Genomic DNA, 26525 nt, shown 5'->3' with positions numbered 1-26525 from the left:
GCACAGCTTATTTTCTCAGCCATTTAAAGGAATCAGAATCTAACGCATATCTAGCTAGATTACTTACTAAGTTCTAAGATTCCATTCCTGTTCTGTCCCCGGCAAAAGCATCATACAGACAGAGAGATAGGCTTTGTTTCTCACTCCCCCCAGCTTTTGAAAGTAAGTTGTCTCCTCATTGGTCATTTTGGTCAGGTGCCAGCGAGGTTATCCTAGCTTCTTAACCCTTTACAGGTGAAAGGGTTTTTCCTCTGGCCAGGAGGGATTTTAGAAGTGTTCACCCTTCCCTTTATATTTATGACAATACATTTTCCTGGTTATTATTTTATAAAAGGAGTATCGTTTTATTGCACAAGTAGACTTTGTTTTAGTTACACGACTGGCTCTGTACCATTACCTCATTAAGGAGTAGTAAGCAATGTGTTAATTTAGTAGTTGATGTGGCTCTCTCTTTTTTGCCCAACTGGCCCCCACTTCAAAAAGAGTGAAGAGCACTGGCCTAAGGGAAAGAGGCAGTGTGGGGCCTTGAAGGGGGACGAGGTGGGTGGGGGGTCCGGTTGTCAGACATTGGAAAGTTGGCCACCCTATCTGTCACCCTTTGGTTCCCCCCCCGCTGCAGAGATCACTGTGCTGCTACTTGAAAGCTTTTGCACATCCATGCAGGGCCTGGTAAAATTAGGCCCTTGGAATGAATAAGAAAAGGGAGCAGTGTCCAGTACAGTATCAGAGCTGCCCTTGTGGAAATTGCCGTGTGGTTTCTGTATGCATTTGTTCCAAGCTGCTATCTTGATGTGGAAGCCCAGAGTGGATGGAGGTTGCTTTACAACAGCTGAGTTTGGTTTAAGAAAGGAGTGCTAGAATGGTAAAACTGCTTAGAAAAAAATGGTTTATTTTAGTATCTGCAGAATGGCCTTGCTCCCAATACAGCAGCAAACGACATCAGGGAAGAACACAGAAAATAAACATTATAATCCCAAGCTGTTAATTTTTAGAACCAGCCATTTTGCTTCTGTCACAGTGCAGGAGGCTTCTCTGTGTTTTGGCACCAAGAAAATGTTGGTTTCTGTTTTTATGTCCCAAGCAGCTATTTGTGAATTTAATACTTGAATTTGCACTAATAACGTATCATAAAGACAGACATTAAACATAATTAAACTTTTTAAACAATACAGTGTTCTGTATCAGGGTCTGATCCAAACCCCATGGAAGTCGATGGGTCTTTCCATTCGCTTGAGTGGCTTCTCCTGTTCCCAGCCAGAATAGGGGCAGATTCTCCATTCTGACCACATTATGCTCTGTACAAGAATGGAAGGCTGAGGGTCAGCAGCGGCTTTGAGAAGCCTTAAGATTACTCAGAGCCCCAAAATGCCATTCTAGCAGCAGGGGATTGTTTGGATGCAGTAGTGTCCTGCCCACATCTCTGTTTGCCCTACCACAATCCCTGACCAGATGCTGGAAGGTGGTGGCATAGGAGCAGCTATGATGGTGCTATGCCACTGGAAGATTCAGTCATACAACGGGAGTCCTCTTTTTTTCTGGATTTGCTGGAAACAAGGCTATTGTGCACTGCAGACCAGAATAAATAAGATGTATTATGGCCATGAATTTGGCTCATAATGCTCATTCTTAATTGGGTGACAATTTGACAAGGTCCTTCACCAAAGGCTCTTACATAAATTAAGTTGTCATGGGATAAGAGGGAAGATCCTTTCATGGATTGAGAACTGGTTAAAAGACAGGGAACAAAGGGTAGGAATAAATGGTAAATTTTCAGAATGGAGAAGGGTAACTAGTGGTGTTCCCCAAGGGTCAGTCCTAGGACCAATCCTATTCAATTTACTCATAAATGATCTGGAGAAAGGGGTAAACAGTGAGGTGGCAAAGTTTGCAGATGATACTAAACTGCTTAAGATAGTTAAGACCAAAGCAGACTGTGAAGAACTTCAAAAAGATCTCACAAAACTAAGTGATTGGGCAACTAAATGGCAAACTAAATTTAATGTGGATAAATGTAAAGTAATGCACATTGGAAAAAATAACCCCAACTATACATATAATATGTTGGGGGCTAATTTAGCTACAGCTAATCAGGAGAAAGATCTTGGAGTCATCGTGGATAGTTCTCTAAAGACATCCACTCAGTGTGCAGCGGCAGTCAAAAAAGCAAACAGGATGTTAGGAATCATTAAAAAAGGGATAGAGAATAAGACGGAGAATATCTTATTGCCCTTATATAAATCCATGGTGCGCCCACATCTTGAATACTGCGTACAGATGTGGTCCCCTCATCTCAAAAAAGATATACTGGCATTAGAAAAGGTTCAGAAAAGGGCAACTAAAATGATTAGGGGTTTGGAATGGGTCCCATATGAGGAGAGATTAAAGAGGCTAGGATTTTTCAGCTTGAAAAAGAGAAGACTAAGAGGGGATATGATAGAGGTATATAAAATCATGAGTGGTGTGGAGAAAGTGAATAAGGAAAAGTTATTTACTTGTTCGCATAATATAAGAACAAGGGGCCACCAAATGAAATTAATGGGCAGCAGGTTTAAAACAAATAAAAGGAAGTTCTTCTTCACACAGTGCACAGTCAGCTTGTGGAACTCCTTGCCTGAGGAGGTTGTGAAGGTTAGGACTAGAACAAAGTTTAAAAGAGAACTAGATAAATTCATGGAGGTTAAGTGCATTAATGGCTATTAGCCAGGATGGGTAAGGAATGGTGTCCCTAGCCTCTGTTTGTCAGAGGGTGGAGATGGATGGCAGGAGAGAGATCACTTGATCATTACCTGTTAGGTTCAATCCCTCTGGGACACCTGGCATTGGCCACTGTCGGTAGACAGGATACTGGACTGGATGGACATTTGGTCGGACCCAGTATGGCCATTCTTATGTTCTTATGTTGGGTGAGTAGAGTCAAATAAGATGTGTATCAAAAGAAAACCCCCCATCTATGGGCTGCCTCCTCTTCTTTGGGATTGTTGATGCTTTAAGAAGCAGTTGCAAAATACTCCATCTCACTGAGAGGAGCGCAAGTTACTTCTGTGCTCTGTTTAGTGAGAAGAGCCATACAACATTATACACACACACGCACAAACACGTTTACTTTTTTCATTGCTTCATTCAGACAAACTTCTGTTGATTTCAGGATTTGTCCCCATAATAGGAAGAAGGGGACATCCTAGTGGAAGCAAGCTGTGCTGGTTTCTCCTCCTCCCCCCCCCCATGTCTGCCCTAGCCACTGGACTGTGGAGCGATGTTTGCTTTTTCTCTGGACCAGTTAATAATTGATTATTCATAGCCCCACATCAGAATTTCCCCTAACCCAGACTTCAGGGCTCTCACCTGAGAGGTGGCAGATCCCTGTTTAAATCCTGTGCCATGTCAAGCAGAGGGAGGACTTGAATCAGGTCCCCCACATCCTGAGTATCCTAACCAGTAAGCTAAAGGCCTCCTTTTTCCCCTCCAGCTACCCCCTGCTTTGTGTAGAGTTAAGTGGTCTCTGACCACTCCTGCCAGATTGAGCCCAGTATGTGAGTAAGGCGCTTCTCCAGTTATCTTCCTCTGGTTCATAAGAATGGCCATACTGGGTCATATCAGTGGTCCATCTAGCCCAGTATCCTGTCTTCCAACAGTCTCCAATGCCAGATGCTTCAGAGGGAATGAACAGAACAGGGCAATTTATCGAGTACTTCATCCCGTCATACAGTCTCAGCTTCTGGCAGTCAGAGGTTTAGGGTCACCCAGTGCATGGAGTTGCATCTGTGACTATCTTGTCTAATCACCATTGGTGGACCTATGCTCCATGAACTTATCTAAATCTTTTTCATACCCATTTATACTTTTGGATTCACAACATCCCATGGCAATGAGTTCCACAGGTTGGCTGTGCATTATGAAGTAGATCTTCATGGTTTTTTAAACCTGCTGCCTACTAATTTCATTGGGTGACTTCTGGTTCTTGTGTTACGTGAAGGAGTAAGCAACACTTCCTTATTCACTTTTCCACACCATTCATGATTTTATAGAGCTCTATAAACCCCTCTTCCCCCCTTAGTCGTCTCTTTTCTAAGCTGAACAGTCCCAGTGTTTTTTAATCTCTCCTCATATGGAAGTGGTTCCATACCCCTAATCTATCATCGATCGTCCTGGGAATTAAGCAGAAGCGAGGTGTCCAGACACCTGGAGTGAGGCAGCACTTCGCATGCCTAGAGGCAGAATCATAGGCTTGGAAGGAATGTTGTGAGGATAAATGTATTAAAGATTGTGAGGCGCTCGGATACCACAGTAATGGGAGGCCATATAACTACTTTAGATCGATAGCAGGGGTGCACAACAGCATGATAGGCTGAGCTAAGTGGTAATAGAGCCTCATGTGTGTTGCCAGTTATCGAGAGGCAAGTCCGAGCCTTCTCCAGTGGTAAACACTACAGATGGATTGCTTTGCCATTCATCTGAATAAACAGCTTAAGCAGTTTTGCAGGGATGCATTTGAAAGGGTTTACCTGGACCTGTTTGCACCGCACCCCAATCCTTCTCTGATGATGATAAATCCTTCTCTCAGCAGTGGGTCACTTTGTTTTCCACTCTGGATTAGCCATCTATAGATTCCACATTATTCACAACTACACACTTAGGGCTCAAGTATGCCCTGCAGTAGGTGGTGTACATTGTCCTGTCATTTGCTACTGCAGTGTCCATATGTGTCCCGTGGCTGTAGATGGCTTCCTAAAATATGCTGTACTCTGGCAGGCACTATTTATTTCATCAGAAGGAGTTAATAGTTACGTAGTAAATTTATATTGTTGGCTTTTTTAAACATTAAAAAATTTGGGAAATCAAAGCCATAAGGTCTTGTAAAAGAAGAGAAGAAATGCATGAGTTACCAAATGGTGATGAGACAGGAAATGTCTGAAGTTGCAAAAGAGAAGTAAAAATTATAATCAAATGATTTATACACTAAAGAAAAAATGCCCCTGGCTTGGTAACCCAATGTTTTTGCTTTGCTCTGAGCCTACGTTGTTTTAGTTTACAGTCTAGTTTGTAAATCAAATGCTTTCCCCTTTTTCGAAATCTTAGTATAGTACTGAGATGAGACTAATTCCCTACAGCAGGGTGTGCAAATTTCTGCCTGCAGTGTGGAATAATGGTTTATTCTGAAATGTCTATTATCCTGCTGTTTCACTAACAACAAAACCTAGTGATGTGTAAAATGTACTGGAGGGGGTTATAATACAGATGATAACACTGAATAATGAAATAATAAAAGCAAAGGTTCTATATGATCAAGGCATTTCCTACAGAATGGCCAGCCTTTGAAAAGCTGGCAAGAAAGGCAAAAGGACTCAAGTGTCAGAATTAATCATCAGTTACAAACTGCTGCCAAAGCCAGTTTTCTCTATCACGAGAGAAGGAAGCAAAACCTGTTGGGGAAACAATATGTCTTAATAAATCAGCATTAGCTTTTGCAAGAGGAAACCAGCTAAGGTAGGAAATATTAAACAGCACTTGCAAAGAGCATTATGTACGGAGGTTCAGTGCATTTTGCAGTTCGGGAATGATCCTTTGGTTTTGGTGTTTTGGGGGCTGCTGGTTTACAAAACTGTGTTAATCTGTAGTGCGTTCCACCTGAATTTAGCTGGTTAAGTGTACATTGGTACTCAGAAGCCTTAATTTGAATATTATGATCACAATTCACAGTGACTTGTTGCTTTTAAACAGGCTTCATCCAAACATAAACACATAAATAACAATGAAAATGCCTTTAATCGTGGCTTTAGCCTGTTCAGTGCTTTAGCTAATTCTGCTATTTTGGATTTGTTCATCCTGTGTTTCTTTTTCTTTCATGTATTTTTAGTAGTCTCTTCCGTCCAGGATCCATCACTATCAATATGCATTATCTTTTTCTGTAAGGTGACATAAAAACCATCAGAAATGTCGGAAAACCTGCTGAATGTTAAAATGAGCTTTTGCATAACTATTACCCTACACATCAATTACGTGTTTTGTTTAGCAAGCAGTTTGGCTTATAACATTTACTGATATCTTAATCGTCTACATTTTTTAACCAGTGTGCTAGATGCTGTTGAATATTTTGAATAACATGAAACTATATCTGAAACTTAAGAGAAAATGGTTTCAGAGTAGCAGCCGTGTTAGTCTGTATCTGAAAAAGGAACAGGAGTACTTGTGGCACCTTAGAGACTAACAAATTTATTAGAGCATAAGCTTTCGTGAGCTACAGCTCATCTGATGAAGTGAGCTATAGCTCACAAAAGCTTATGCTCTAATAAATTTGTTAGTCTCTAAGGTGCCACAAGTACTCCTGTTCTTTTTAAGAAAAAATGGAATCTCCATGAGAATGGTCATTGCAGTTCTTTGCAGTTGCTTGCTTTTCTTCTACATGTGGTAGAGGTCACTGATTAGAGGTCTGTGCACTATTTTGTTTGTGTGTGTGTGTGTGGGTGTGTGATTGGTACATGGTTTGAATTGTGGGGACAGGTGTATATCATCTGCTTTGCATCATGCAAAAGTGATGTATTATGACAAATTAAGACAGTTCGGCTACAAAATGAATTATTTCTGGTTTTAGTAGCCGCCTTGTTCCTTCTAACTTTAAATATAAACTGCTTACAGTTTACCAGGTAGGCTGCCTTTCTTAGCTCTGTGTTGCTGTGGTGATGCATCAATATTGTCAGAGCATTTAGTGCTTCTTTCCACTTAATGAATGTCTCAGCTAGATGAAATTTAAAATTGGCTATTTTTAATCCCTCACCCTTCTGCTTTACAAAATTCCCTTCATTTCTGTTTGGCATCTGACTGACTGCCCCTAGAGTCAGCAAGGCTGCTTCACTGCAGTGCCTGGCAACGTAGCAATGGATCCAGCCAACACTGGAACATCCTCCCTCTAACTCTCTGCAGTAACCATGGCAGTGGTGTAGCATTAAGCTTTGTTTTGCACCTTTAACTGCAGTTAGTGGCACTTGGTTTTGTTGATAAAATATCTCCAGTATGTTGTGATCCTCTGAAGTATGTATTTTGTATCTACTGCAAGCAGGAAAACAGGCTCCGTGGGGTAAAATATTGTATGTCTTATTCTGATTTTCCTCCTTCCAGCCTGCAGTCTATTTTTGTTTTATTAAGGTTGTTTTTAAACTAAAATAAGAACTTTGAACTTATGCTTTGCTCTAGCAGCGCATTAATGCAACTGAAACTGGAAACTTGCCTCTGGTTGGCAATATTATTATAAAGAAGAAGTATTTGTATTACAGTAGTGCCACAGAGTTAGCCCCTGTACAGACACATAGTGAGAGACAACCCCTGCCCTGAAGATCTTGCCGTCTAGATCAGGGGTTCTCAAACTTCATTGCACCGCAACCCCCTTCTGACAACAAAAACTACTACATGACTCCAGGATGGGGGACTGAAGCCTGAACCAGCAGCGGGGGACAAAGCCAAAGCCCAAGGGCTTCAGCCCCAGGCAAGGGGCCTATAACCTGAGCCTCACCGCCCAGGGCTAAAGTCCTCAGGCTTCGGCCCCGGGTGGTGGGGCTTCGGCTTTGGCCGTGCGCCACAGCAAGTCTAAGCCAGCCCTGGCGACTCCGTTAAAATGGGGTCGTGACCCATTTTGGGGTCCCAACCCACAGTTTGAGAACCGCTGGTCTAGATCGACAAGACAAATAAAGGGTGTGAAGGATAACAGAGGCACAGAAAGGATAACAGATAAGTGACTGTGGGCATGTCTATATTGCAAACCAAAACCAAAAAAAAACCCAGCCCTGCAGCAATGAGTCTTAGAGCTGGGGTCAACTGACTCAGGCTTGTGCTATGGAGCCATGGTGTGGGGTGAAGGTCTCAGAGGCTAGGCTCCAGCTCAGGCAGGAAGATCTCCGTTGCAGTTTTTAGCCATGTAGCATGAGCCCTGCAAGCTGCTGTCAGTTGACCCAGGCTCTGAGGCTGGCTGATGTGGTTTTGGGAGGAGTTTTTTGGTTTTGGGGTTTTTCTTGTTTTTATTTTTGTTTTGTGTTTTGTTTTGGTGCTGGGGTTTTTTGTTTGTTTTGCTGTTTTTTGCAATGTAGATGTACCCAGACCTAGCAGCTAGAAATAGAACTTCAGGCGTGCTGACTCACATTCTAGCCTCCAATCCAGTGGTCCGTGCTGCCTTTCCAGTACTGTTCAATATTATTTCCTGTTTCAGTAATTTCACTCTGCCTCCCGAAAATTAATGGGCTAGATCCTCAACTGCACTGGAGCAGAGCTTGGCACAGCTGAGGTGAAGAAGAAAAAGTGACTCTCTGCCACCTTTATGCCTCGTTCCATCCTGGATGTGGCAAAAGTTAGAGAAGCTGGCAACTCTAACTTGCTGCAGCTTGTATTGGCCCCCAAGAGGATTTTAAGGAAAGCTGCACAACAGCCCTGGGGCCAAAGCCTCTGCTTCATTGAGGTCAATGGAGCTGAGGCAATTTGCACTAGGAGAGAATCAGGCCCATGGAATTTAAGGGTGGATTGGGAAGAGGTGAGAGCGATTCGTTAGCAAATGGGAAGCAGAAGTCTATTCCAGGCATAATGGGTGGCATGAAAAAGATGGAAAGCCAAGAGTGGGAGAAAAAGACAAAGGGTGTAGGTCATTTATTGTGAAATATATGCAGCCGAGCGACAGAACCAGTAACTTTATGCATAGACTATTTTAATAAATAGGAATATGGGCCAAATTCAGCTGTGATATAAGTGGACAGAGCATAATTGACTTCATCCAAGTTACACCTGCCTCCACCCAGGCTAAATTTGGCCCTGCGAGTCAAAACTTGGCCCTAGAGGTCACAAATTAAGATCTGAATTATATTTATACTATTTTCTTTTACATTATCCCTTTAACCGTTGTTTTCTGTGGCTGGTACACAGTGAGCTACTTTCTTTAAAAGATAAATCTCCCCATTTGTACATCTGTCTCTGCACTCTATACCTGGAAGAATAAAGAAACTGTGGGAGGCAGTAAGTATGATTCAGATGTATCCACCGTGGGTGGGAAAACTCAGAGCTTTGCAAAGCACATGGGGATGAGCCAGAGCTCACACAAAATAAAATAATTGTACATGTGAGCTCGCTGAAGTAGTGCTGCAGGTGCACATGCAGAACATTATAAATGACAGATTCTTGGCTTAGTGTGGGTTGACAGATGACTCCAGTGAAGAAAGGGAGGGGGCGTGTCAGATTCAGCACTGCGTTACTCCACTTTCACGCTGGTGTAACTCCACTGAAATCAGTTCAGTTCCACTGGCATAAAACTGGAGTGACACAATGGTGGATAGGGTCACTGAGGCTATAGAACAGTTAGTAAGAATTGCTCCTCCACATATTTCTCCTGGTACCTACTCTTTCACAGATTTTTCCCTCTGATTTATTGCCTACTGTACAAAATAAATAGTTCTTAGTTATAGGACTGTAGGGCGGGAAGGAGCCTTGAGAAGTCATCAAGTCCAACCCCTTGCATTGATGCAGGACCAAGCAAAATCTAGACCATCTCTGACATGTATTGGTCCAGCCTGTTCTTAAAACCTCCAAGGATGGGGATTCCATGATCTCCCTTGGAAGCCTATTTCCAAGCTTAACTCCTCTTATAGGTAGAAAGTTTTTCCTAATCTCTAACCTAAACTTCCCTTGCTGCAGATTAAGACCATTACTTCTTGTCCTTCCTTCAGTGGACATGGAAAACAGTTAATCACTGTCTTTCTTATAACAGCCTTTAACATATTTGAAGATTGTTGTGAGGTTCCCCCTTCCCCCACACACTGTTCTTTTCTCAAAACTAAACATGCCCAGTTTTTTTAACCTTTCCTCATAGGTCAGGTTTTATAAACCTTTTCTTATTTTTATTGGTCTCCTCTGGACTCTCTAGTTTGTCCACACCCTTCTTAAAGTGTGGGGCCCAGAACTGGACTCACTACTCCAGCTGAAGCCAAGTAGAGCGGGACTGTTACCTCCCATGGCTTACATACAACACTCCTGTTAATACATTCCAGAATGATATTAGCCTTTTTCGCAGCTGCATCACATTGTTTACTCATTCAATTTGTGGTACACTATAACCCACAGATCCTTTTCTGCAGTACTAACATCTAATTAGCCAGTTATTCCCTATTTTGTAATCATGCATCTGATTTTTCATTCCTAAATGCAGTACTTTGCACTTGCCTTTATTTAATTGAGTCTTGTTGATTTCAGACCAATTCTCCAATTTGACAAGGTTGTTTTGAATTCGAATCCTGTCCTCCAAAGTGCTTGCGACCCCTCCCAACTTGGTATCAGCCACAAATTGTATAAGCATATTCCCCACTCCATTATTCAAGTTATTAATGTAAATATTGAATAGTACTGGATTCAAGACTGACCTCTGTGGGACCCCACTAGATACACCTTCCCAATTTGACAGCGAAATATTTGTAGCCACTCTTTGAGTATGGTCTTTCAACCAGTTATGCACGCACCTTATAATAATTTCACCTAGATCTCCTTTCCCTAATTTGCTTATGTGGGACTATGTCAAAAGCCTCACAACAATCAAGATATCACATTAATTGTTTCCCCTTTATCTACTAAACCAGTAACCATGTCACAGAAGGACATTAGGTTGTTTTGGCATGATTTGTTCTTGACAAATCCATGCTGGCTATTTATACTATAAATGTTTACAGATTGATTATTAAATAATTTGTTCCAGCATCTTTACAGGTATTGAAGTCTAGCGTTCCTCTGATCCTTCTCCCTCCCCTTAAAAATAAGTACAATGTTTGCCCAACACAACTAATTGGGTGATCTTACACCCCTTCAAATACAGTCGAAGCCATTATAAATGTTTGCTAGTCTAGCCAGTACCACCTGCAAGTTATTGGTTGATATATAAGGTTGTTGCATTCTAGTTTGTGTGACCGGAGATTCCATGTGGCTTCAAATAAGGTTAATGTCTGGGCATAATCCTCTGCTCTGACCAGTGGTAGATATTCACCCCCTCCCATGCACCCACTCCCTTAATTGCAAATACAGTTACAAATGGAGAGCAGGGAATGACCACGTCTGAGTGGCCAAGGGTTTACATGTAAATCTCTATATTTTGAGAGGTGCTTAGCTATGCATCCCCCCCAAGGGTCAGTTCTCACACCCATTGAAATCAAGAGTAAATGTGACTTCAGTGATTGCAGGATCAGGACCCAAAGTGTTAATCCTGCTTCTAGGTAGAGTAACCTGATGGGCCTGCAGCAGCTCAGGTATTAATGGAGAATGATCTCCCTATGCTACTCATCACTTTTTATCTTACGCGCTTCTCTGCTCAGCACTCCATACCTTTACTATGGAGGATCAAGCCTATTATCATAAATATTTTCTGTTCTGAGAATAGGGGGAAATGATGGTTATCCCGGGAATTGTAGGTGGTGTGAGCTAGCTGATCACATGTCTGCATTTTAGTGGTGAAGGTTGGAAATTTCTGTCTCAAATAATAGTATAATGAGTCTGAACCTCTGCCTAAGTTTGATATGGGTTAGAAGGTGGTCTAAGAATCACATTAAACTGTGTAACAAAACAGCTGTTACTTCTAAGATGCTGAGTGTCAGTTCCTTAACTGATGTAAATCAGCGTGGCTCTATTAAAGTCAGTGGTGCTTCACTAACTTATGCCACTTGTGAATTTGGCCCTGTGAGTCAATACAGTTTTTGATAATGGCTTCTCTTCAATTACATTGGATTCCTAGAAGTTAAGTGCAGCATGAGATTCAAAAATTGTTAGAGTTTATACAGAAAAGAAACCAATGTGTTCAAAACACACAATTCAGCTATCTTTGGGGGAAAAAACAGTTCACCCACGTAAAGATGTTCTATCTATAAAAACAACCATTTTAGAAAAGGGGCAATGATCAAATTTAAACAAGACACAGTGAAAGGTGCATATTATCTTATAGGCGAGATGATGTATGTTTCAAGGGGTGATTTTTAAAAATGATATATCTATTTTATTATGAATAGCTTCAAACTTTTCTTGCACTTATTTCAATCTGTTTTGTGTACGTTTGATTTGTTCTCTATCTTTGAGTAGATAACATCTATTTCAGTGTGGCATATATTTGCACACTTTCTGAATTTTAAACCTGAACAGCATTCTGTCTATAAGCACTATGTAATCAAATGAAACTGGAGAAGAATACATTTTCAGATGAAAAGTTGAGTTTTGTTTTGGTCTGAACTATTAAAAGGAGACAAAACCAAGAAAAAAGAGGAAACCCAGAATCTATTTTAGGTTTTATACTGCCACCCATCACCATAGCATCTGAACTCCTTCCACATAAAATAGCAGTAGGAAGTCGCTAGTGGACTTTATGGAGTCTCTGCTCTTCTCAAGATGGAAACTCTGCTTCGGTTAGGATTTTTAACTGGTTGGTTGATTTGTTTTCAGATATTTTTAGGAAGGGAAGGTCTTGTGTAGAAAAGATCGAATATTGGAGCACCAGTCTTGCTGTAGTAGAAAGGCCTTTTTGAAGACGAAGGTTTTGCAGTGTGTCTTGAAGCTGTTCTGGCTCTGGGTTTTCCTGATCTTCTCTAGATGTTCATTCCTTCTACCTAGAGTTTTTGTCCCCAGCTTTGATGGGCTTTGTTATCTGCATTGTCCTAGAGGAGCTCAGCTGCCTCAATATTTCATATGTCAAAATTCAATTACTGCAGACTAACGCCTGTAATCCTTCCTCGAGCAGTCAATAGGAGTCTTGCATTAGCAAAGACAATAGAATGTGAATCTACCTGAACAGATAAGATTCAGCACTACTGGTACTCCTCTACAGCTACCTACATTTGTATTATGTCAGCTGAAATGTAAAATATGCAACACTGTAATGGAATCATTGAATCAACCTGAATTCTCTTCTCGTTTCTATGAGCTTGCTGCTCTCAGCAGAAAAAGATTTCAGCCCTCATTAGTCATACCTATATTGTTGTTAGTTATAGTCAGTGTTCCCTCTAATTTTTTCCATCCACGTGCAGAATGAATTTTGTTATGTGCACCATATCGAGGTAATGTGCGGATGTGCACCACAAATAGAAATAGATATTTTTTTAAAAAAAGTTACCATAGGGACAATTACTCCAGCCAGGACAGTTTAGGCATTTTAGAACTCACTACTCAAAGAATTAAATTTAAGTGTGTAACCCTTCTGCCAGGTCAAGTTGATAGCAGCAAGGGCTGGGTTCAGTACACAGGGATTCCCTCTCATCAAAGCAAATGCAAAACTGGCTCGAGCCCCCACCCAGTGACCTGGGAAAATCTAACACACCCCATGGATGCCTCAAAGAGGCAATACTTCCCCTCTCGCAAGCACAGAGTCTCGGTGTAGCAGAGAATCTTTAATAACATGAGGTAAACGACATCAGCATTAAATTGGGAAAACACCACAACTAGTGTTCATTAACCAAACCATGAGCAAAGACCCACCCCAACAAATTAGGCCACATCCTTTCCCTCGGGTTCTTGAGTCCCACAACCCAAACGTCTCTTGAGTCCAGCAATCCAAAAATCACCCAAAGTCCAAAAAGTCCAGCCCCAAAGTTCAAAAGTTCATCTGCAGAGTGTTACTCCCCAGTCTGGGTAAAAATGTGCCTGTGTAGGGGGGAAAGAGGTAAGGGGCACCTTACGTGACCTGAAGCTGACTGTCCCACAGCTCTACAGGGCCCCACTCCGCTTGCTGTCTCACGAACGGCTCCACTCCGCTCGCCGTCTCACGAATGCTCCGCCAGCCTATCCATGAACAGCACCACTGCACTCTAGATCTTCAGGCTCCCCCCTACTTGACACAGTGCTCAGTGATTTCAGCTCGCAGTAATTTTAGCTCTTTAGTGATTTCAGCTTGTAGTAGTAGGAGCCTTAGTGCTGGTGCACCATAAGGCCAAAGTGAATTCAGCACAGTACCTGTAGGGAGACTCTTAATAGACCCAAAATTAGCTCTGATATTCCATAGTGGAGAGAGACAGAGGTGCAATTGGTGTTTCAGGCCCTCACAAAGGGGCCCACACCACCAGGTACTAATACCTGTCTCAAGCCTCTCTCAAGTCACAGTTTTGGAACCCATGTCCCTTGCCTAGTGAGTGCTACTTAGTTGATGGTGAGTCCCTCCATCATACAAAAAGCAAGTACAATTCCACTGTCCTTGATTCCCATAATCAGGGTAATAACAATTTATTCTTCCTGCCCCAATAACAGAGACACTGGGGATCCCATAGCAGCCAAAGTGATCATTTGGGCAGCTATGGCCTCATTCTAGGCGGGGTGGGTGTGCCTATGCAAATGAGATCAGCCCCTGAAGTTCTTTTCCACAACTTGCCACACCTCACCACCAGATGTCAGGGTGGAGCTCATCCTGACTCTGCTTACAAGCGTAAGAGAGAAATAAAAATTATGAAATGCATAGATCAGTCAAAAAACTAAAATAACACACTTTGAAAGAAGTATCAAGAAGTAACAACAACAATACACGTATGGGTTGGGAGGTGAGTGTGAAAGACAGTATGTGTGTGTGAGTGACAGAGATGCGTGTGGCCCCTTTAAGTATGATGATCCCACTTTAAGTACACTGCCCTTTTAAGTAGATCAGAAAGTTCAGACACAGCAGCAGCTGCCAGAAAGCTCCCTCCATCTTGAGGCCTGTCCTGTCTCCCCCACACCCTGCTCTGTGGAGATGGAGTACAGGAGCTGGGGGAAGGGAAAACCCTGACATCAGCAACCCTCTACCTCCCCCTCCACTCTGCACAGCAAGCAGGAGGCTCCTAGGAGCAGCTCCAAGGCAGAGGTCAGGAGCAGCACATGGCAGTGCGGGGAGGGACACGTGAACCGCAAGGCACTTGATAGTGCAAGTTCCCAGCCACACAGCTTACAGGGAACTTAGGTTATAGTCATGGGGGAAAAAGTGTACTAAAAAGATTACGGGCTTGTCTTCATGGTGCGTTAGTGTACATCATCTTCAGCATAAATTTTAATGCGCACCAGCTTGTCATCCACTAACTTTCTGTGTGGACCCTGCTGGCATGCACTAAAAATTCCCTGATGCACATTGACATAGTACTGTTTGAAATAGGACAACATCAGTGCACCCTAAGGAACTTTCAGTGAGCATCACCTGGTGTGCACTAGAATTTATAGCCCAGCTGTTTTGCACTAACGCACCATCTAAAAAGCCTTAAGTCACCTTTCCGTTGTCTGTGCCTCGGAAACAACTCAGTGTATCTGGGATCTAAACACATGTAGTCGGGTCTCTCACCCTTTAATGCACCCCTCATGTTGGATGTAGTGCTGTAAGTGAGCCTGCCTCAGTTCCCCTCACTTAGGGTATAAACAAATCCAGCCAGGCTTTCAGATTCTAAAGAGAACCCTCCACAGGGTCTAATTTATTTAACAGAAAAGAACAACCTCTGGGTTAAACAGTCTTATGTCCTGGCCCTTTAGCCAGGAAGCACTCTCAGGCTGAATTCCTTGTCTGGAGCTTGGGCCTCTGCAGGGCCTCCTGTCACTGCCATTCTTCCCCCGACAGTACGTTTCTTTGCTGAGTAAATGTTTGGTAGCTCCTTGGGAGGTCCCACACCCAGTTCCGTCTCCTTGGCTGCTTTTGTCCCTCCCTGGGAGAACTTTCTCTCTGGGACTGCTCATCTTTACATCAGCCCCTTCTTTCTAGAAGCACCTCTCCTTGGGAGGAGCTTCCGGGGAGGCTGGCCTTCCTGGCATAGTTTTGCTGAGAGTAGCCCTTCCTGTATGCCTGCCTTCTGAAGCTCTCTCGTTAGGAATCCCCAGAATCCAGGAGCACCTTCTGGACTCCCTGCTTGGGGGGACTCACTGGAGAGTTCCCTTTCTCCAGGAGCACACCTTCTAGACTCCCTGATCTGATGAGCTCTTCTGGGAGCTCCGCTCCTCAGGAGCTCCCTATCTCCTTGGGAATGCCTTCCCTAACTAAGCTCAGGTAGCCTTTTATTAGATCCAGGTGCTTATTGACCAATTAACCATTAAGTGGCCACCTGGGACAGTCAGTTACCCTCAGGTGGGCCTTCAAAAGGCAGCGGCTGGCAGACATGAGCCTGATTCCCCTTAAAGGGCCCGTTGCCCTGTGACACAACACCATGGGCAAAATTCTTCCCTTGATTTAGGGCCTAATCCTCTGAGGTGTGGTGTTCCACTGCAATAAGAGTTTACTTCAATCGGAGTTATAGCTACAGGTGAGGGCATGCCAGTGATTCATATAATGTCATTATAATAGCTCCAGTATTATCTTCTTCTCATCCTTTATCCATCCTTTCACTTTATCCATCTGCTACTGCATATTTAGCAGGTGTTTTCACTGAGACATCCATAATGATACCAAGGTCTTTTTCCTGAGTGGTGACAGTTAATTTAGAACCCACTGTTGAGTAATTCAAGTTACTCTTTCCAATATGCATTTTGCATATGTCAACATGGAATTACATCTGCCGCTGCATTTAGTCTATTCTATGCTATTCCTTTCTAGTCTGTATTCTGCACAGTTTGTTGTACTACCGTCATCATTACCTTCAAATAGTACATTAAGTGACGTAATTAACATTTTTCATATCTGATTAATTATTTATCTCGCCTACTCCCCAAGGGAGAAATTGTATGAGTAGGGTAGGGATTTTGTTGCTTTTTTTGTTTTTATAAATTAGATGTGTTGAGCTGTCTGGAGTAGCTCATGAGCATGAATGCCAGCCACAGGGTACTCTGGTCTATCGTGCACCCAAGCAAGCTTGTCTTTGTGATATATTGTCCCTTACAGAAAAATCACAACAATATTCAGGTTACTTCCAGTCCCCAAGGACCAGTTACAAACCACAGGTCAGTTACACGTAAAGACAATGCTTGTAGCCAATCCTATAATAAACTAACAAAAGATTCATTAACTAAGAAAAAATTAGTCATTTACAAAGTTAAAGCCGGTCAACAGACACACAAATGAGTTACAGTCTTAGATTCCAAAAGACTGCTGCGATATGCAAGTTTTCTGTGTCCTTTAGAGCTAGCCGAAGCATAGCACCTTGGGGATCCCTTGCTTATGCTAAGAAATATTGCCCTCTCCAAATTCCAAGCAGCATAGTGATGCAGTTCCTTCTGGTCAGGAACTGTGTCACAGTACCAGCATTTTTATTCCCTTCCCTTAGACTTTAAACTGATGGGACAAGAGTTGGTGCCCATCTCCTCTTCATGGGCACAGGGATAGGGGCAATCAGCTAAGCCTTTGTCCTTTGATGTCTAAAAGGACACACGAAGGCCCACTTTGTTTTCAGTGGGCCTTCATGTGTGCAGGACCAGCTCTTTACACTGATTAATGGTTCTTTCCTGTTTGGTGTGTTACGCAGTTACAGAGGTTTACAGTGCAAACACTCAATATAACTTTTTACCATGGGATACAGATGTTTATAAGTGAGATCAATATATGCAGCATCCTACAAGCATTTAATCAAATCTAAACACATTCTAACAAACTTAATATCAGTTTTAAAAATGCTAACACACAGGTGAGCTAGACTGGTTTCCAGCTATGCACTTGTCAGTTTCCAGTGAGGTCTTGGGGCCTTGGTGTAATCTGGCACCTGGCCTGCTAGCGTCACAATCTGTACCCTGTGCTGTGCATTTATATTAAAGAAAGCAAGATCAGAAAAGTGCTCCATGCCCTTGGAGCAGAAGGTGATGAGATTTGTGGTGGTTTTTAGTTCCTGTTGGAGTTAATTCCACAGCCTTTCACTAGCCCTGAGAAAGCTCTGCCTGCTGCACATTCAGACTTTTTATATTTACGCTGAACAGTTCGTTTGTGCCTGAGGAGTGGAGTTGTTGACCATATTCCTCTTTAGATGATCTTTTAGGAATCCTGGGCCCCAACTATTGACTGACTCAAAAATAAAAACCAAGCCCTTGACTCTCTGTTCTATAAGAAGCCAGCGTAGAGAATGAAGTAACAGGTTAGATGGGCTCATGGTAGCCTGTGTTGCTGAGGAGAGACATTGCCATTCTGCATGGCCTATTGCCCTCAGACTAGGAGGATTTTCCCTTAATAAATGCTAGTCCCACTTATTCCTGCATGCACAGGTTGCTGGAGTAGGGTATTAGAGGGTCAAGCTCAAAAACAATAAGGGATTCATGAGAACAACAAATTGTCACTTACGCGCATTGCGTGTGTGTTTGTTGTCCCAGTGTTGCCCATTTTATAAAATACAGTCTGACAAACTAAGCTTCCAAACTGCAATGAAGAAACAGCCATATGGTTAGGAATTTGTTTGCCACATTAGACACCCTCACATCAGTGCAACACACAGAAATAAGGAAAATCACAAGGCCATCTTTTCAACTTAAGCTGATAATACACACAATTTACGTTTTAAGGTCACAAAATTTCCAGGTTCTGCTGGAACTGGTAGTCCAGCTTTGGTTCAAGATGTGGCATCTGTTGAGCAAAGTCTTTTTGAGGTAGTCCTGCCTCTGCCTCAGGCTGCTCTTGGAGAAACTGTTGGTGCATTTTTGTTATCCCTTTTCTCTAATCAATAGGGCAACAGATGTACACTATAAACCTCAACTCCAGCAGGTACACTTTGATGTGTCATAAAAATACACAGTGCTTTTAATCATTATGGGGCAGATTCCTGATTAATGTAACTTGTCATAGCTCCAACTAAATGGAGCTATGACAGCTTACATCAGATGAGGTCTGGCCCTATATCTCTAAATGATTGCAAGGATTCTTATGTATGCTGAACAAATTATGATGGGCCAGATTCTAGGATACTTATTCTGCAAGCACTTTAGTACATTATTCAGTGAGTATTTCCATCTGTTTTGGTGGGGCTACATAGAGAGAAACATTCTACTCAACACGAGTAAGGGTGAATCTGGTCTGATACATACCTCACACCTTCTTGTCAACTGTTTAAATGGGCCATCTTGATTATCACTACAAAAGTTTTTTTTCTCCTGCTGATAATAGCTCATCTTAATTAATTAGCCTCTTACAGTTTGTATGGCAACTTCCACCTTCTCTGTATGTGTGTGTATATATATATCTTCTTATTATATGTTCCATTCTATGCGTCCGATGAAGTGGGCTGTAGCCCATGAAAGCTTATGCTCTAATAAATTTGTTAGTCTCTAAGGTGTCACAAGTACCCCTGTTCTTTTTTGTTAGAGTTTAGTTATTGTACATGTAAGTGGTCTGAAATGATGGACTTAGGTTGTCTTTTTAAAATTTTTGGAAATCAATTCTAGTTTAATGATGCTGCCATGTTATCATTTCAGAACTTTTTTAAACAGTTTCTTTGGGGAAAAAAGTCATTGAATTCCCCTAGATATTTTTAGCCAGGGTTTAAATTGTACCAGCTAGACCAAATCAATCAAATTTACTGAGATTTTGCTCTGCATTAGCATTTGCCCATATAATACCAACCTCCCAAGGGAAATGGTCCTCTTTTTTTTTTTTTTTTTTTGCTTTTAAATCCCAACTTTAGGTTTTTCTGATTTACTTTCTGTGTCCATCTATGCTAAACCTATGGACACAAACAAGCAATATTAGACCTAAAGGCCTGATACTAAGTGCTGAATGCCTTCAGTCCCTAGGGTTACAGGAGTCACTCAGCATTTTGCAAGATGGAGCACTAAAAAAGAAGTAGAAGGTCTCATTAGTGTAGCTATAGGGACCTCCATCTGCCAATTTATTATTGTATATTTGTGTATATACAAAGTTCTGTATGTTTTTGTTATAAAAGGTATAACATTAAAAGAAATACAAATATCTGAACTGAAAAAAGCTAAACATCTATTATCAGATATTGTGATACCACACCGATGAAATAAAAAAACAGAATTGACCTTTATATCTGTTCAGTAGCTAAGTGATACATGTAATGTCACTACTCTGCTTATATTAGTGTTTTCTCCAGATGACATTGTTCAGCAAAAAGGTCTACCACCTGACAGTGCCATTGTCTTCTTTTACACCTGATTCATTCTATGGCTTAAATTGTCATTTTGCGTCAGGAAACATATTTTTAAGGGCTGTTCTTGCACCTCAGAGTTATAGTAACTCTCTTCTAAAGGCACAAGTCTTCCAAACATTTCAGTAGCACCTCCCTTATCAGTGTTGATGTAATTCTCTCATATCCGCTGAAAGGATCCAAAGCATTCAGTTAATGGATTGTTTTCTTTCTCAGCACTAGTGTTACACATCTGTATAGTAATAGGTTTTCATGGGTTAAACAAGGCCTACATCAGCGAAGTAAAAAACAGAGACTATTTAAACTTGAGTTCATCTGACCCAAGTACTGAGTAGTGAGAAAGCAACTACTGGACCAGGATTATGCTTTGTGGTGTAAACCTTTGCCGAACGCTTTGACTTTGTCAGTCATAAGTAATTAGGCAGATCCTCCACCTAGTCACAGTTACATTTCTAACAGCATGCCATTATTAGCATTGATTAATTATTATTGCCTGGATGCTGACACTGCACAGAACAAAGAGACTTGCAGACCATGTTGTAATGTAGTGCTGTAGAAACACTTCAACAGCAACAATACTTGATACTAATTGTATTAGTTTTCAACCACACTTTCCCAAGGAAACAGGATATGAAACACTTTACATAGAGCCAAATCATGTGCTCACTCCTAATTCAGAGAAAACTCCTTCTGAACTCATACTTGACTTCAGTAGACTCATAGACTTTAAGGTCAGAAGGGACCATTATGATCATCTAGTCTGACCTCCTGCACAATGCAGGCCACATAATCCCACCCACCCACTCCTGTAACAAACCCCTGACCTATATCTGAGCCATTGAAGTCCTCAACTCATGGTTTAAAGACTTCAAGGTGCAGAGAATCGTCCAGCAAGTGACCCGTGCCCCACACTGCAGAGGAAGGCGAAAAACCCCCAGGGCCTCTGCCAATCTGCCCTGGACGAAAATTCCTTCCCGACCCCAAATATGGCAATCAGCTAAACCCCGAGCATGTGAGCAAGACTCACCAGCCAGACACCCAGGAAAGAATTCTCTGTAGTAACTCAGATCCCACCCCATCTAACATCCCATCACAGGCCATTGGGCATATTTACCGCTAATAGTCAAAGATCAATTAATTGCCAAAATTAGGCTATCCCATCACACCATCCCTTCCATAAATTTATCAAGCTTAGTCTTGAAGCCAGATACGTCTTTTGCCCCCACTGCTTCCCTTGGAAGGCTGTTCCAGAACTTCAGTCCTCTGATGGTTAGAAACTTTCGTCTAATTTCAAGTCTAAACTTCCTGATGGTCAGTTTATATCCATTTGTTCTTGTGTCCACATTGGTACTAAGCTTAAATAATTCCTCTCCCTCCCTGGTATGTATCCCTCTGATATATTTATAGAGAGCAACCATATCTCCCCTCAGCCTTCTTTTGGTTAGGCTAAACAAGCCAAGCTCTTTGAGTCTCCTTTCATAAGACAGGTTTTCCATTCCTTGGATCATGCTAGTAGCCCTTCTTTGTACCTGTTCCAGTTTGAATTCATCTTTCTTAAATATGGGAGACCAGAACTGCACATAATACTTCAGATGAGGTCTCACCAGTGCCTTGTATAATGGTACTAACATCTCCTTATCTCTACTGAAAATACCTCGCCTGATGCATCCCAAGACCGCATTAGCTTTTTTCACGGCCATATCACATTGGTGGCTCGTAGTCATTCTGTGATCAACCAATACTCCAACGTCCTTCTCTTCCTCTGTTACTTCCAAGTGATGTGTCCCCAGTTTGTAACCAAAATTCTTGTTATTAATCCCTAAATGCATGACCTTGCACTTTTCACTATTAAATTTCATCCTATTACTATTACTCCAGTTTACAAGGTCATCCAGATCTTCCTGTATGATATCCCGGTCCCTCTCTCTATTGTCAATGCCTCCCAGCTTCATGGCATCCGCAGACCTTATTAGCACATTCCCACTTTTTGTGCCAAGGTCAGGAATAAAAAAATTAAATAAGATTGGTCCCCAAACCAATCCCTGAGGAACTCCACTAGTGACCTCCTTCCAGCCTGACAGTTCACCTTTCAGTGTGACCCATTGTAATCTCCCCTTTAACCAATTCCTTATCCACCTTTCAGTTTCCACATTGATCCCCATCTTTTCCAATTTAGCTCATAATTCCTCATGTGGAATCGTATCAAATGCCTTACTGAAATCAAGGTAAATTAGATCCACTGCGTTTCCTTTGTCTAAAAAATCTGTTACCTTCTCAAAGAAGGCGATCAGGTTGGTTTGGCACGATCTACCTTTTGTAAAACCATGGGGGTTTTTTTTTGTAAAACCAGTAGTGTTTTGCCTGAGTCAGGTCTGCAGTACTTGATGCATAATGTTACATGTGGTCCATGGCAACACCTTTTTTTTACACTCGTAGTTCACTTGTCAATATTTAGTTGTCTGCCTTCATGTGATGTAATTGAATGGGTCTCTTTTTTGTGGACTGTTTCTCTGTAGTTCCCGCCTGTACTTTACCAACTTCTATCCTCTGCTCTTTACTAGGATATAGAGTAACCTCTTGAAAAGTGTCTCCCAAGGAATGTTTCTGTCTAACCCATGTGCTCCACTGCACCTGTCGGCTATCTCCCAGTCCTTAGTTTAAAAACTCCTCGGTGACCTTTATAATTTTACATGCTAGCAGTCTGTTTCCATTTTGGTTTAGGTGAAGGCCATCCCTCTTGTATAGGCTCCTCCTTTCCCAAAAGGTTCCCCAGTTCCTAATAAATCTAAATCCCTCCTACTTACACCATTGTCTCATCCACACATTGAGACCTCGTTGTTCTGCCTGTCTAACTGGCCCTTTGTGTGGAACCGGAAGCATATCAGAGGACACTATTATGGAGGTCCTGGACTTCAATCTCTTACCTAGTAGCCAAAATGTGGCCTCCAGGACTGCTCTCCTATCCTTCCCTATGTCACTGGAACCTGCAATCACTGGCTTCTATCAACAGTTTGGAGTATGTTATGGTCAATTCAAGTCAATGGGAATTTTTTCATTCATTTAAATGGGATCTGATCTGACCTACTATCAAAACTATATTTCATTTTTAAAGGTGTATCTTCTGTAACTAAAATCAGCATTAATAACTTGATTTAACTGATTAATAATAATTTACTTAATTAAAATTGCACTCTACAGTTTGAAAGAAAATAACATGTAATGAAATATTTTCTTCAAAAACGTAATATGAAATCTGAAGGTGTAATCACTGAATAAGCTGCAGTGCTGTCTAGAGTTTGCATTATCCATAATTACCTTTTCTTTTCCCCAACAGGCCGGAGAAAAACATTATCACCCAGCTTGTGCACGATGTGTCAGATGCAGTCAGATGTTTGCAGAAGGAGAAGAAATGTATCTACAAGGTAAACAAACAAAAGTTATTATTAGTATTGATCCTTAATGTATTTATTAAAACAATATCTGCATTTATAACACAGCCCCCTCTAGCATAAACATCTGGGCACAGCCGCTCTGCCAGTACATTTTCATGGCAAAACAGAAAGAGAAACTAAGTGGGCAGAGGGAACTAGCAAGTTGATGTATGAACCCAAGATTAATGTTTTTTACCCAGCTTGGTTCTATAACCTGCAAGTATCAGTAGTACACTTAAATCGTTCTTTGTGTTTATTCTTTAAACAGAGAAAATTAGACACTACCTACCTAAGATTTGCTGTTACATTATTTAAAATCACAAATGCCGCTATTCTATTGTCACGTTGATTTAGAGCAAATTATAGTAGTTCACAGAGATCCATGACTTTACTCACTCCAGAAGCCAGGGAATGTTGTGATTCCTTGGTTAATGGCAAGCCAATTTGCTCAGCAGTAGTAGGAATCTGTGAAATCCTGTAACAAATCAATGCTAAAACCAGCCTTGGAGATGATACCAAACCACAAAATTTGAATTTAGATTTCAAACACTCCAAAGTTCAGTTGTGTCTGGATCCAAGTTTTCAGTTTAATCCTTTATAAAGATATTACAAGATGGATGTTTGCTAATTTTTGTTCTGAGTTCTGATGCAAACAGTCCCAAAGTTCAGAGTTTTGCTTTTGGACCCATCTTGTTTTCTGCAGTTACTGATATATTCAGTATAGTTATTTGTATACAGCTTACCTCTAAATTCTGAACATACTGATGTTATGTTTGGCTTTTCAGATTTTACTTTGTTTTTGACTCTTAAGTTTCTGTGCTAATTTTCTCTTTCTCTCTCCCTTTCTCTTTGTTGTATATATGTTTATCTTATTTAAATTTTAATTTTCACCCCCACAGACACCCAGTCCTCCCTCTGAAAATGCTCTTCATGAAATAGCACTGAACAGTTTTACCAGCTCAATTTCATTAACCTGCAATACCCCAAAAATACTTTCTCCACAGTATTTCAATGATCTTCATGCCCAGAAAGTCTGTGAAGGTCACATTATTGTAACAGCATTGCTTCCTGTTCCTATTTGGAACATAAATATAAATCAACCCTGATATCCTGTTCCCAAATTATTAAATTAATGTAGCCAAATTCAGGTGAAATATTCCAGACCAAATGTGGTGCATAGGGACACAAGATTGTCCTGTCTTGGAAACCTCATTGACTTGGATTTTGCACGTTTGGGTTTTTTTACTATTATTGTGCTACTGTTTATAAAACAGAGGTAAATATAAAACATAAGTAACACAGCAGCACATCATATTATCCTTATTTGAGACAATGAATTTGGCCTGTAGTCTGTTTCCTTAAGGAAGCTCACTCATGCTGACATTTTATTGAAACACTTGCACCCTTTGGATTGTTTATAGGTGATTTGTTGTTGTTGTATATATCAAGCAAATTGCTCTGGTTCAAATGGTCCATTCTCCTGTTCTCTGCAGATGAAGCTTTTCCATTTTTCTGTTTGATAATGTGCTTGCTATAGCAATTATATTGCTAGTTTAGTTATTGCTCAGAGAAAACCACCCACACTTATTTAGCTAAAAGAAAAAGACCATAACAGTCTAGCATCTTGTGTTAACTTCATGGACATTGTTTTTAAATTTAAATTCTCCAGGTAGAGCTGTGCTTTTTTTTGAAGCTTGATTGCTAATATGTTCCAAAATAAGACTACTTTGTGTAGTTTTTTTCTAATGTCTACTGCACCATGGCCTTCTGGTTCTAATGTATTGTATTTGTAGGCTGGCTTCATTCTATATTCGTTTGCTGTTCTCTTTGCCTTATTCCTGTGATACTCAAACTGTGGCTTGCGAGCCGCAAGTGGCTGTTCAATGTGTCTCCTGTAGCTCTTTGCAACACACGATATTAAAACACTGTGTGATTTAATTATTAACTGATCAGGATGTTTTACTATTTTATTGATCAATCCAAGTTATCAATTTGCACTAAATTATTAAATTGTTTGCTGTGAGAATATGTGTATATATATATATATATATATATATATATAAACTAAATATTTCCCCATCATACTGTTTAAATATGAATACCACTATAGTAAATGAAACAATGAATTCACACTACTGTGGCTCTTTTGGGTAATGCTGATTGATAATTTGGCTCCTGAACCACTGAGGTCTGAGTATCACTGCCTTATACAATCTCCCTGAATTAATTTCGTGTGGTAGTATTTAACTTACGTCCCACTTATAAGTAGGGAATGCAAGATGAATGTTAATTTCATGAGCAATTAAGATAGCAGGCCAGATTATCTGCTAATGTAAATCAGCATAAATCAATAGAACTATGGCATTTTACACCAACTGAGAATCTAGACCAAAGCGTGTACATTATTAGGAGGATAATGAGGGACATAGAGAGTTTGTTTGTTTGTTTTGATGAGTAGGGGGTTGTTATAGTTTAAAGAATTTTCAAAGAATTTAAAAAAGAGCTAAGCCTGTTTAATGATTTCTGAGTATCCCAAAGTTGTCATATGTTGACTTAGAAATCATGGGTGAAATCCTAGCCCTGTTGAAGTTAATGGCAAAACTCCCACTGACTTCAGTGAGGCCAGGATTTCACCCCGGTTTCTATGATTATTGGAGATCAGTGTTCTGCCCTTCATGCTGAAAGCTGCATTTTACAGGACAGAAGTCACCAAAGTGCTGGCTTTTATTTTCAGGTACTTCCATTTGGCATCCAGCCTGTAGACAGGCAGCCAAGACTGAAGAAAAAAGCAAGGTAAATGAAACATCTTTTAATCCAGTTTTAATTTATTACATTGTCTTATTGTTCTACTGGCCACTGAGATTGTTAACCACAGTAACTTTAAATGACAATACAGTTGGCGCAGTAGTAATTTATTTATTAGAGTCTGTATTTTAGCTAGTCGGTGATTAAACCTATCCTTTAAGGAAATTCTTGGCCTGAAGTATATGAATGAACTCTTTGTCATTAGATTAGGATGTAACGAAAGATTAGTGCACTGGCAGTCTCTCTGTTTAGATGGCTATAAATAAAACATCATTGGAAT

General features: G+C 41.1%; 1 protein-coding gene across 21 annotated transcripts in view; it reads left to right on the top strand.

Moving 5' to 3' along the window:
- ABLIM2 (actin binding LIM protein family member 2) overlaps window positions 1-26525 on the top strand; it is a 217640-nt gene that overhangs the window by 115858 nt on the left and 75257 nt on the right. For all 21 annotated transcript variants that reach the window (XM_043544704.1, XM_037898124.2, XM_037898130.2 and 18 more), the window contains exons 7-8: window positions 23344-23431; window positions 26175-26233. In XM_043544704.1, the coding sequence (XP_043400639.1) occupies window positions 23344-23431; window positions 26175-26233 (147 nt within the window). The remainder of the gene's footprint in view (window positions 1-23343; window positions 23432-26174; window positions 26234-26525) is intronic.

This window comes from Chelonia mydas, chromosome 4, assembly GCF_015237465.2.
Source record: "Chelonia mydas isolate rCheMyd1 chromosome 4, rCheMyd1.pri.v2, whole genome shotgun sequence".
Classification (NCBI taxonomy): Eukaryota; Metazoa; Chordata; order Testudines; family Cheloniidae; genus Chelonia; species Chelonia mydas.
The sequence above is the reverse complement of the archived record's forward strand: the minus strand, read 5'-3'. Positions and strand labels throughout refer to the sequence as shown.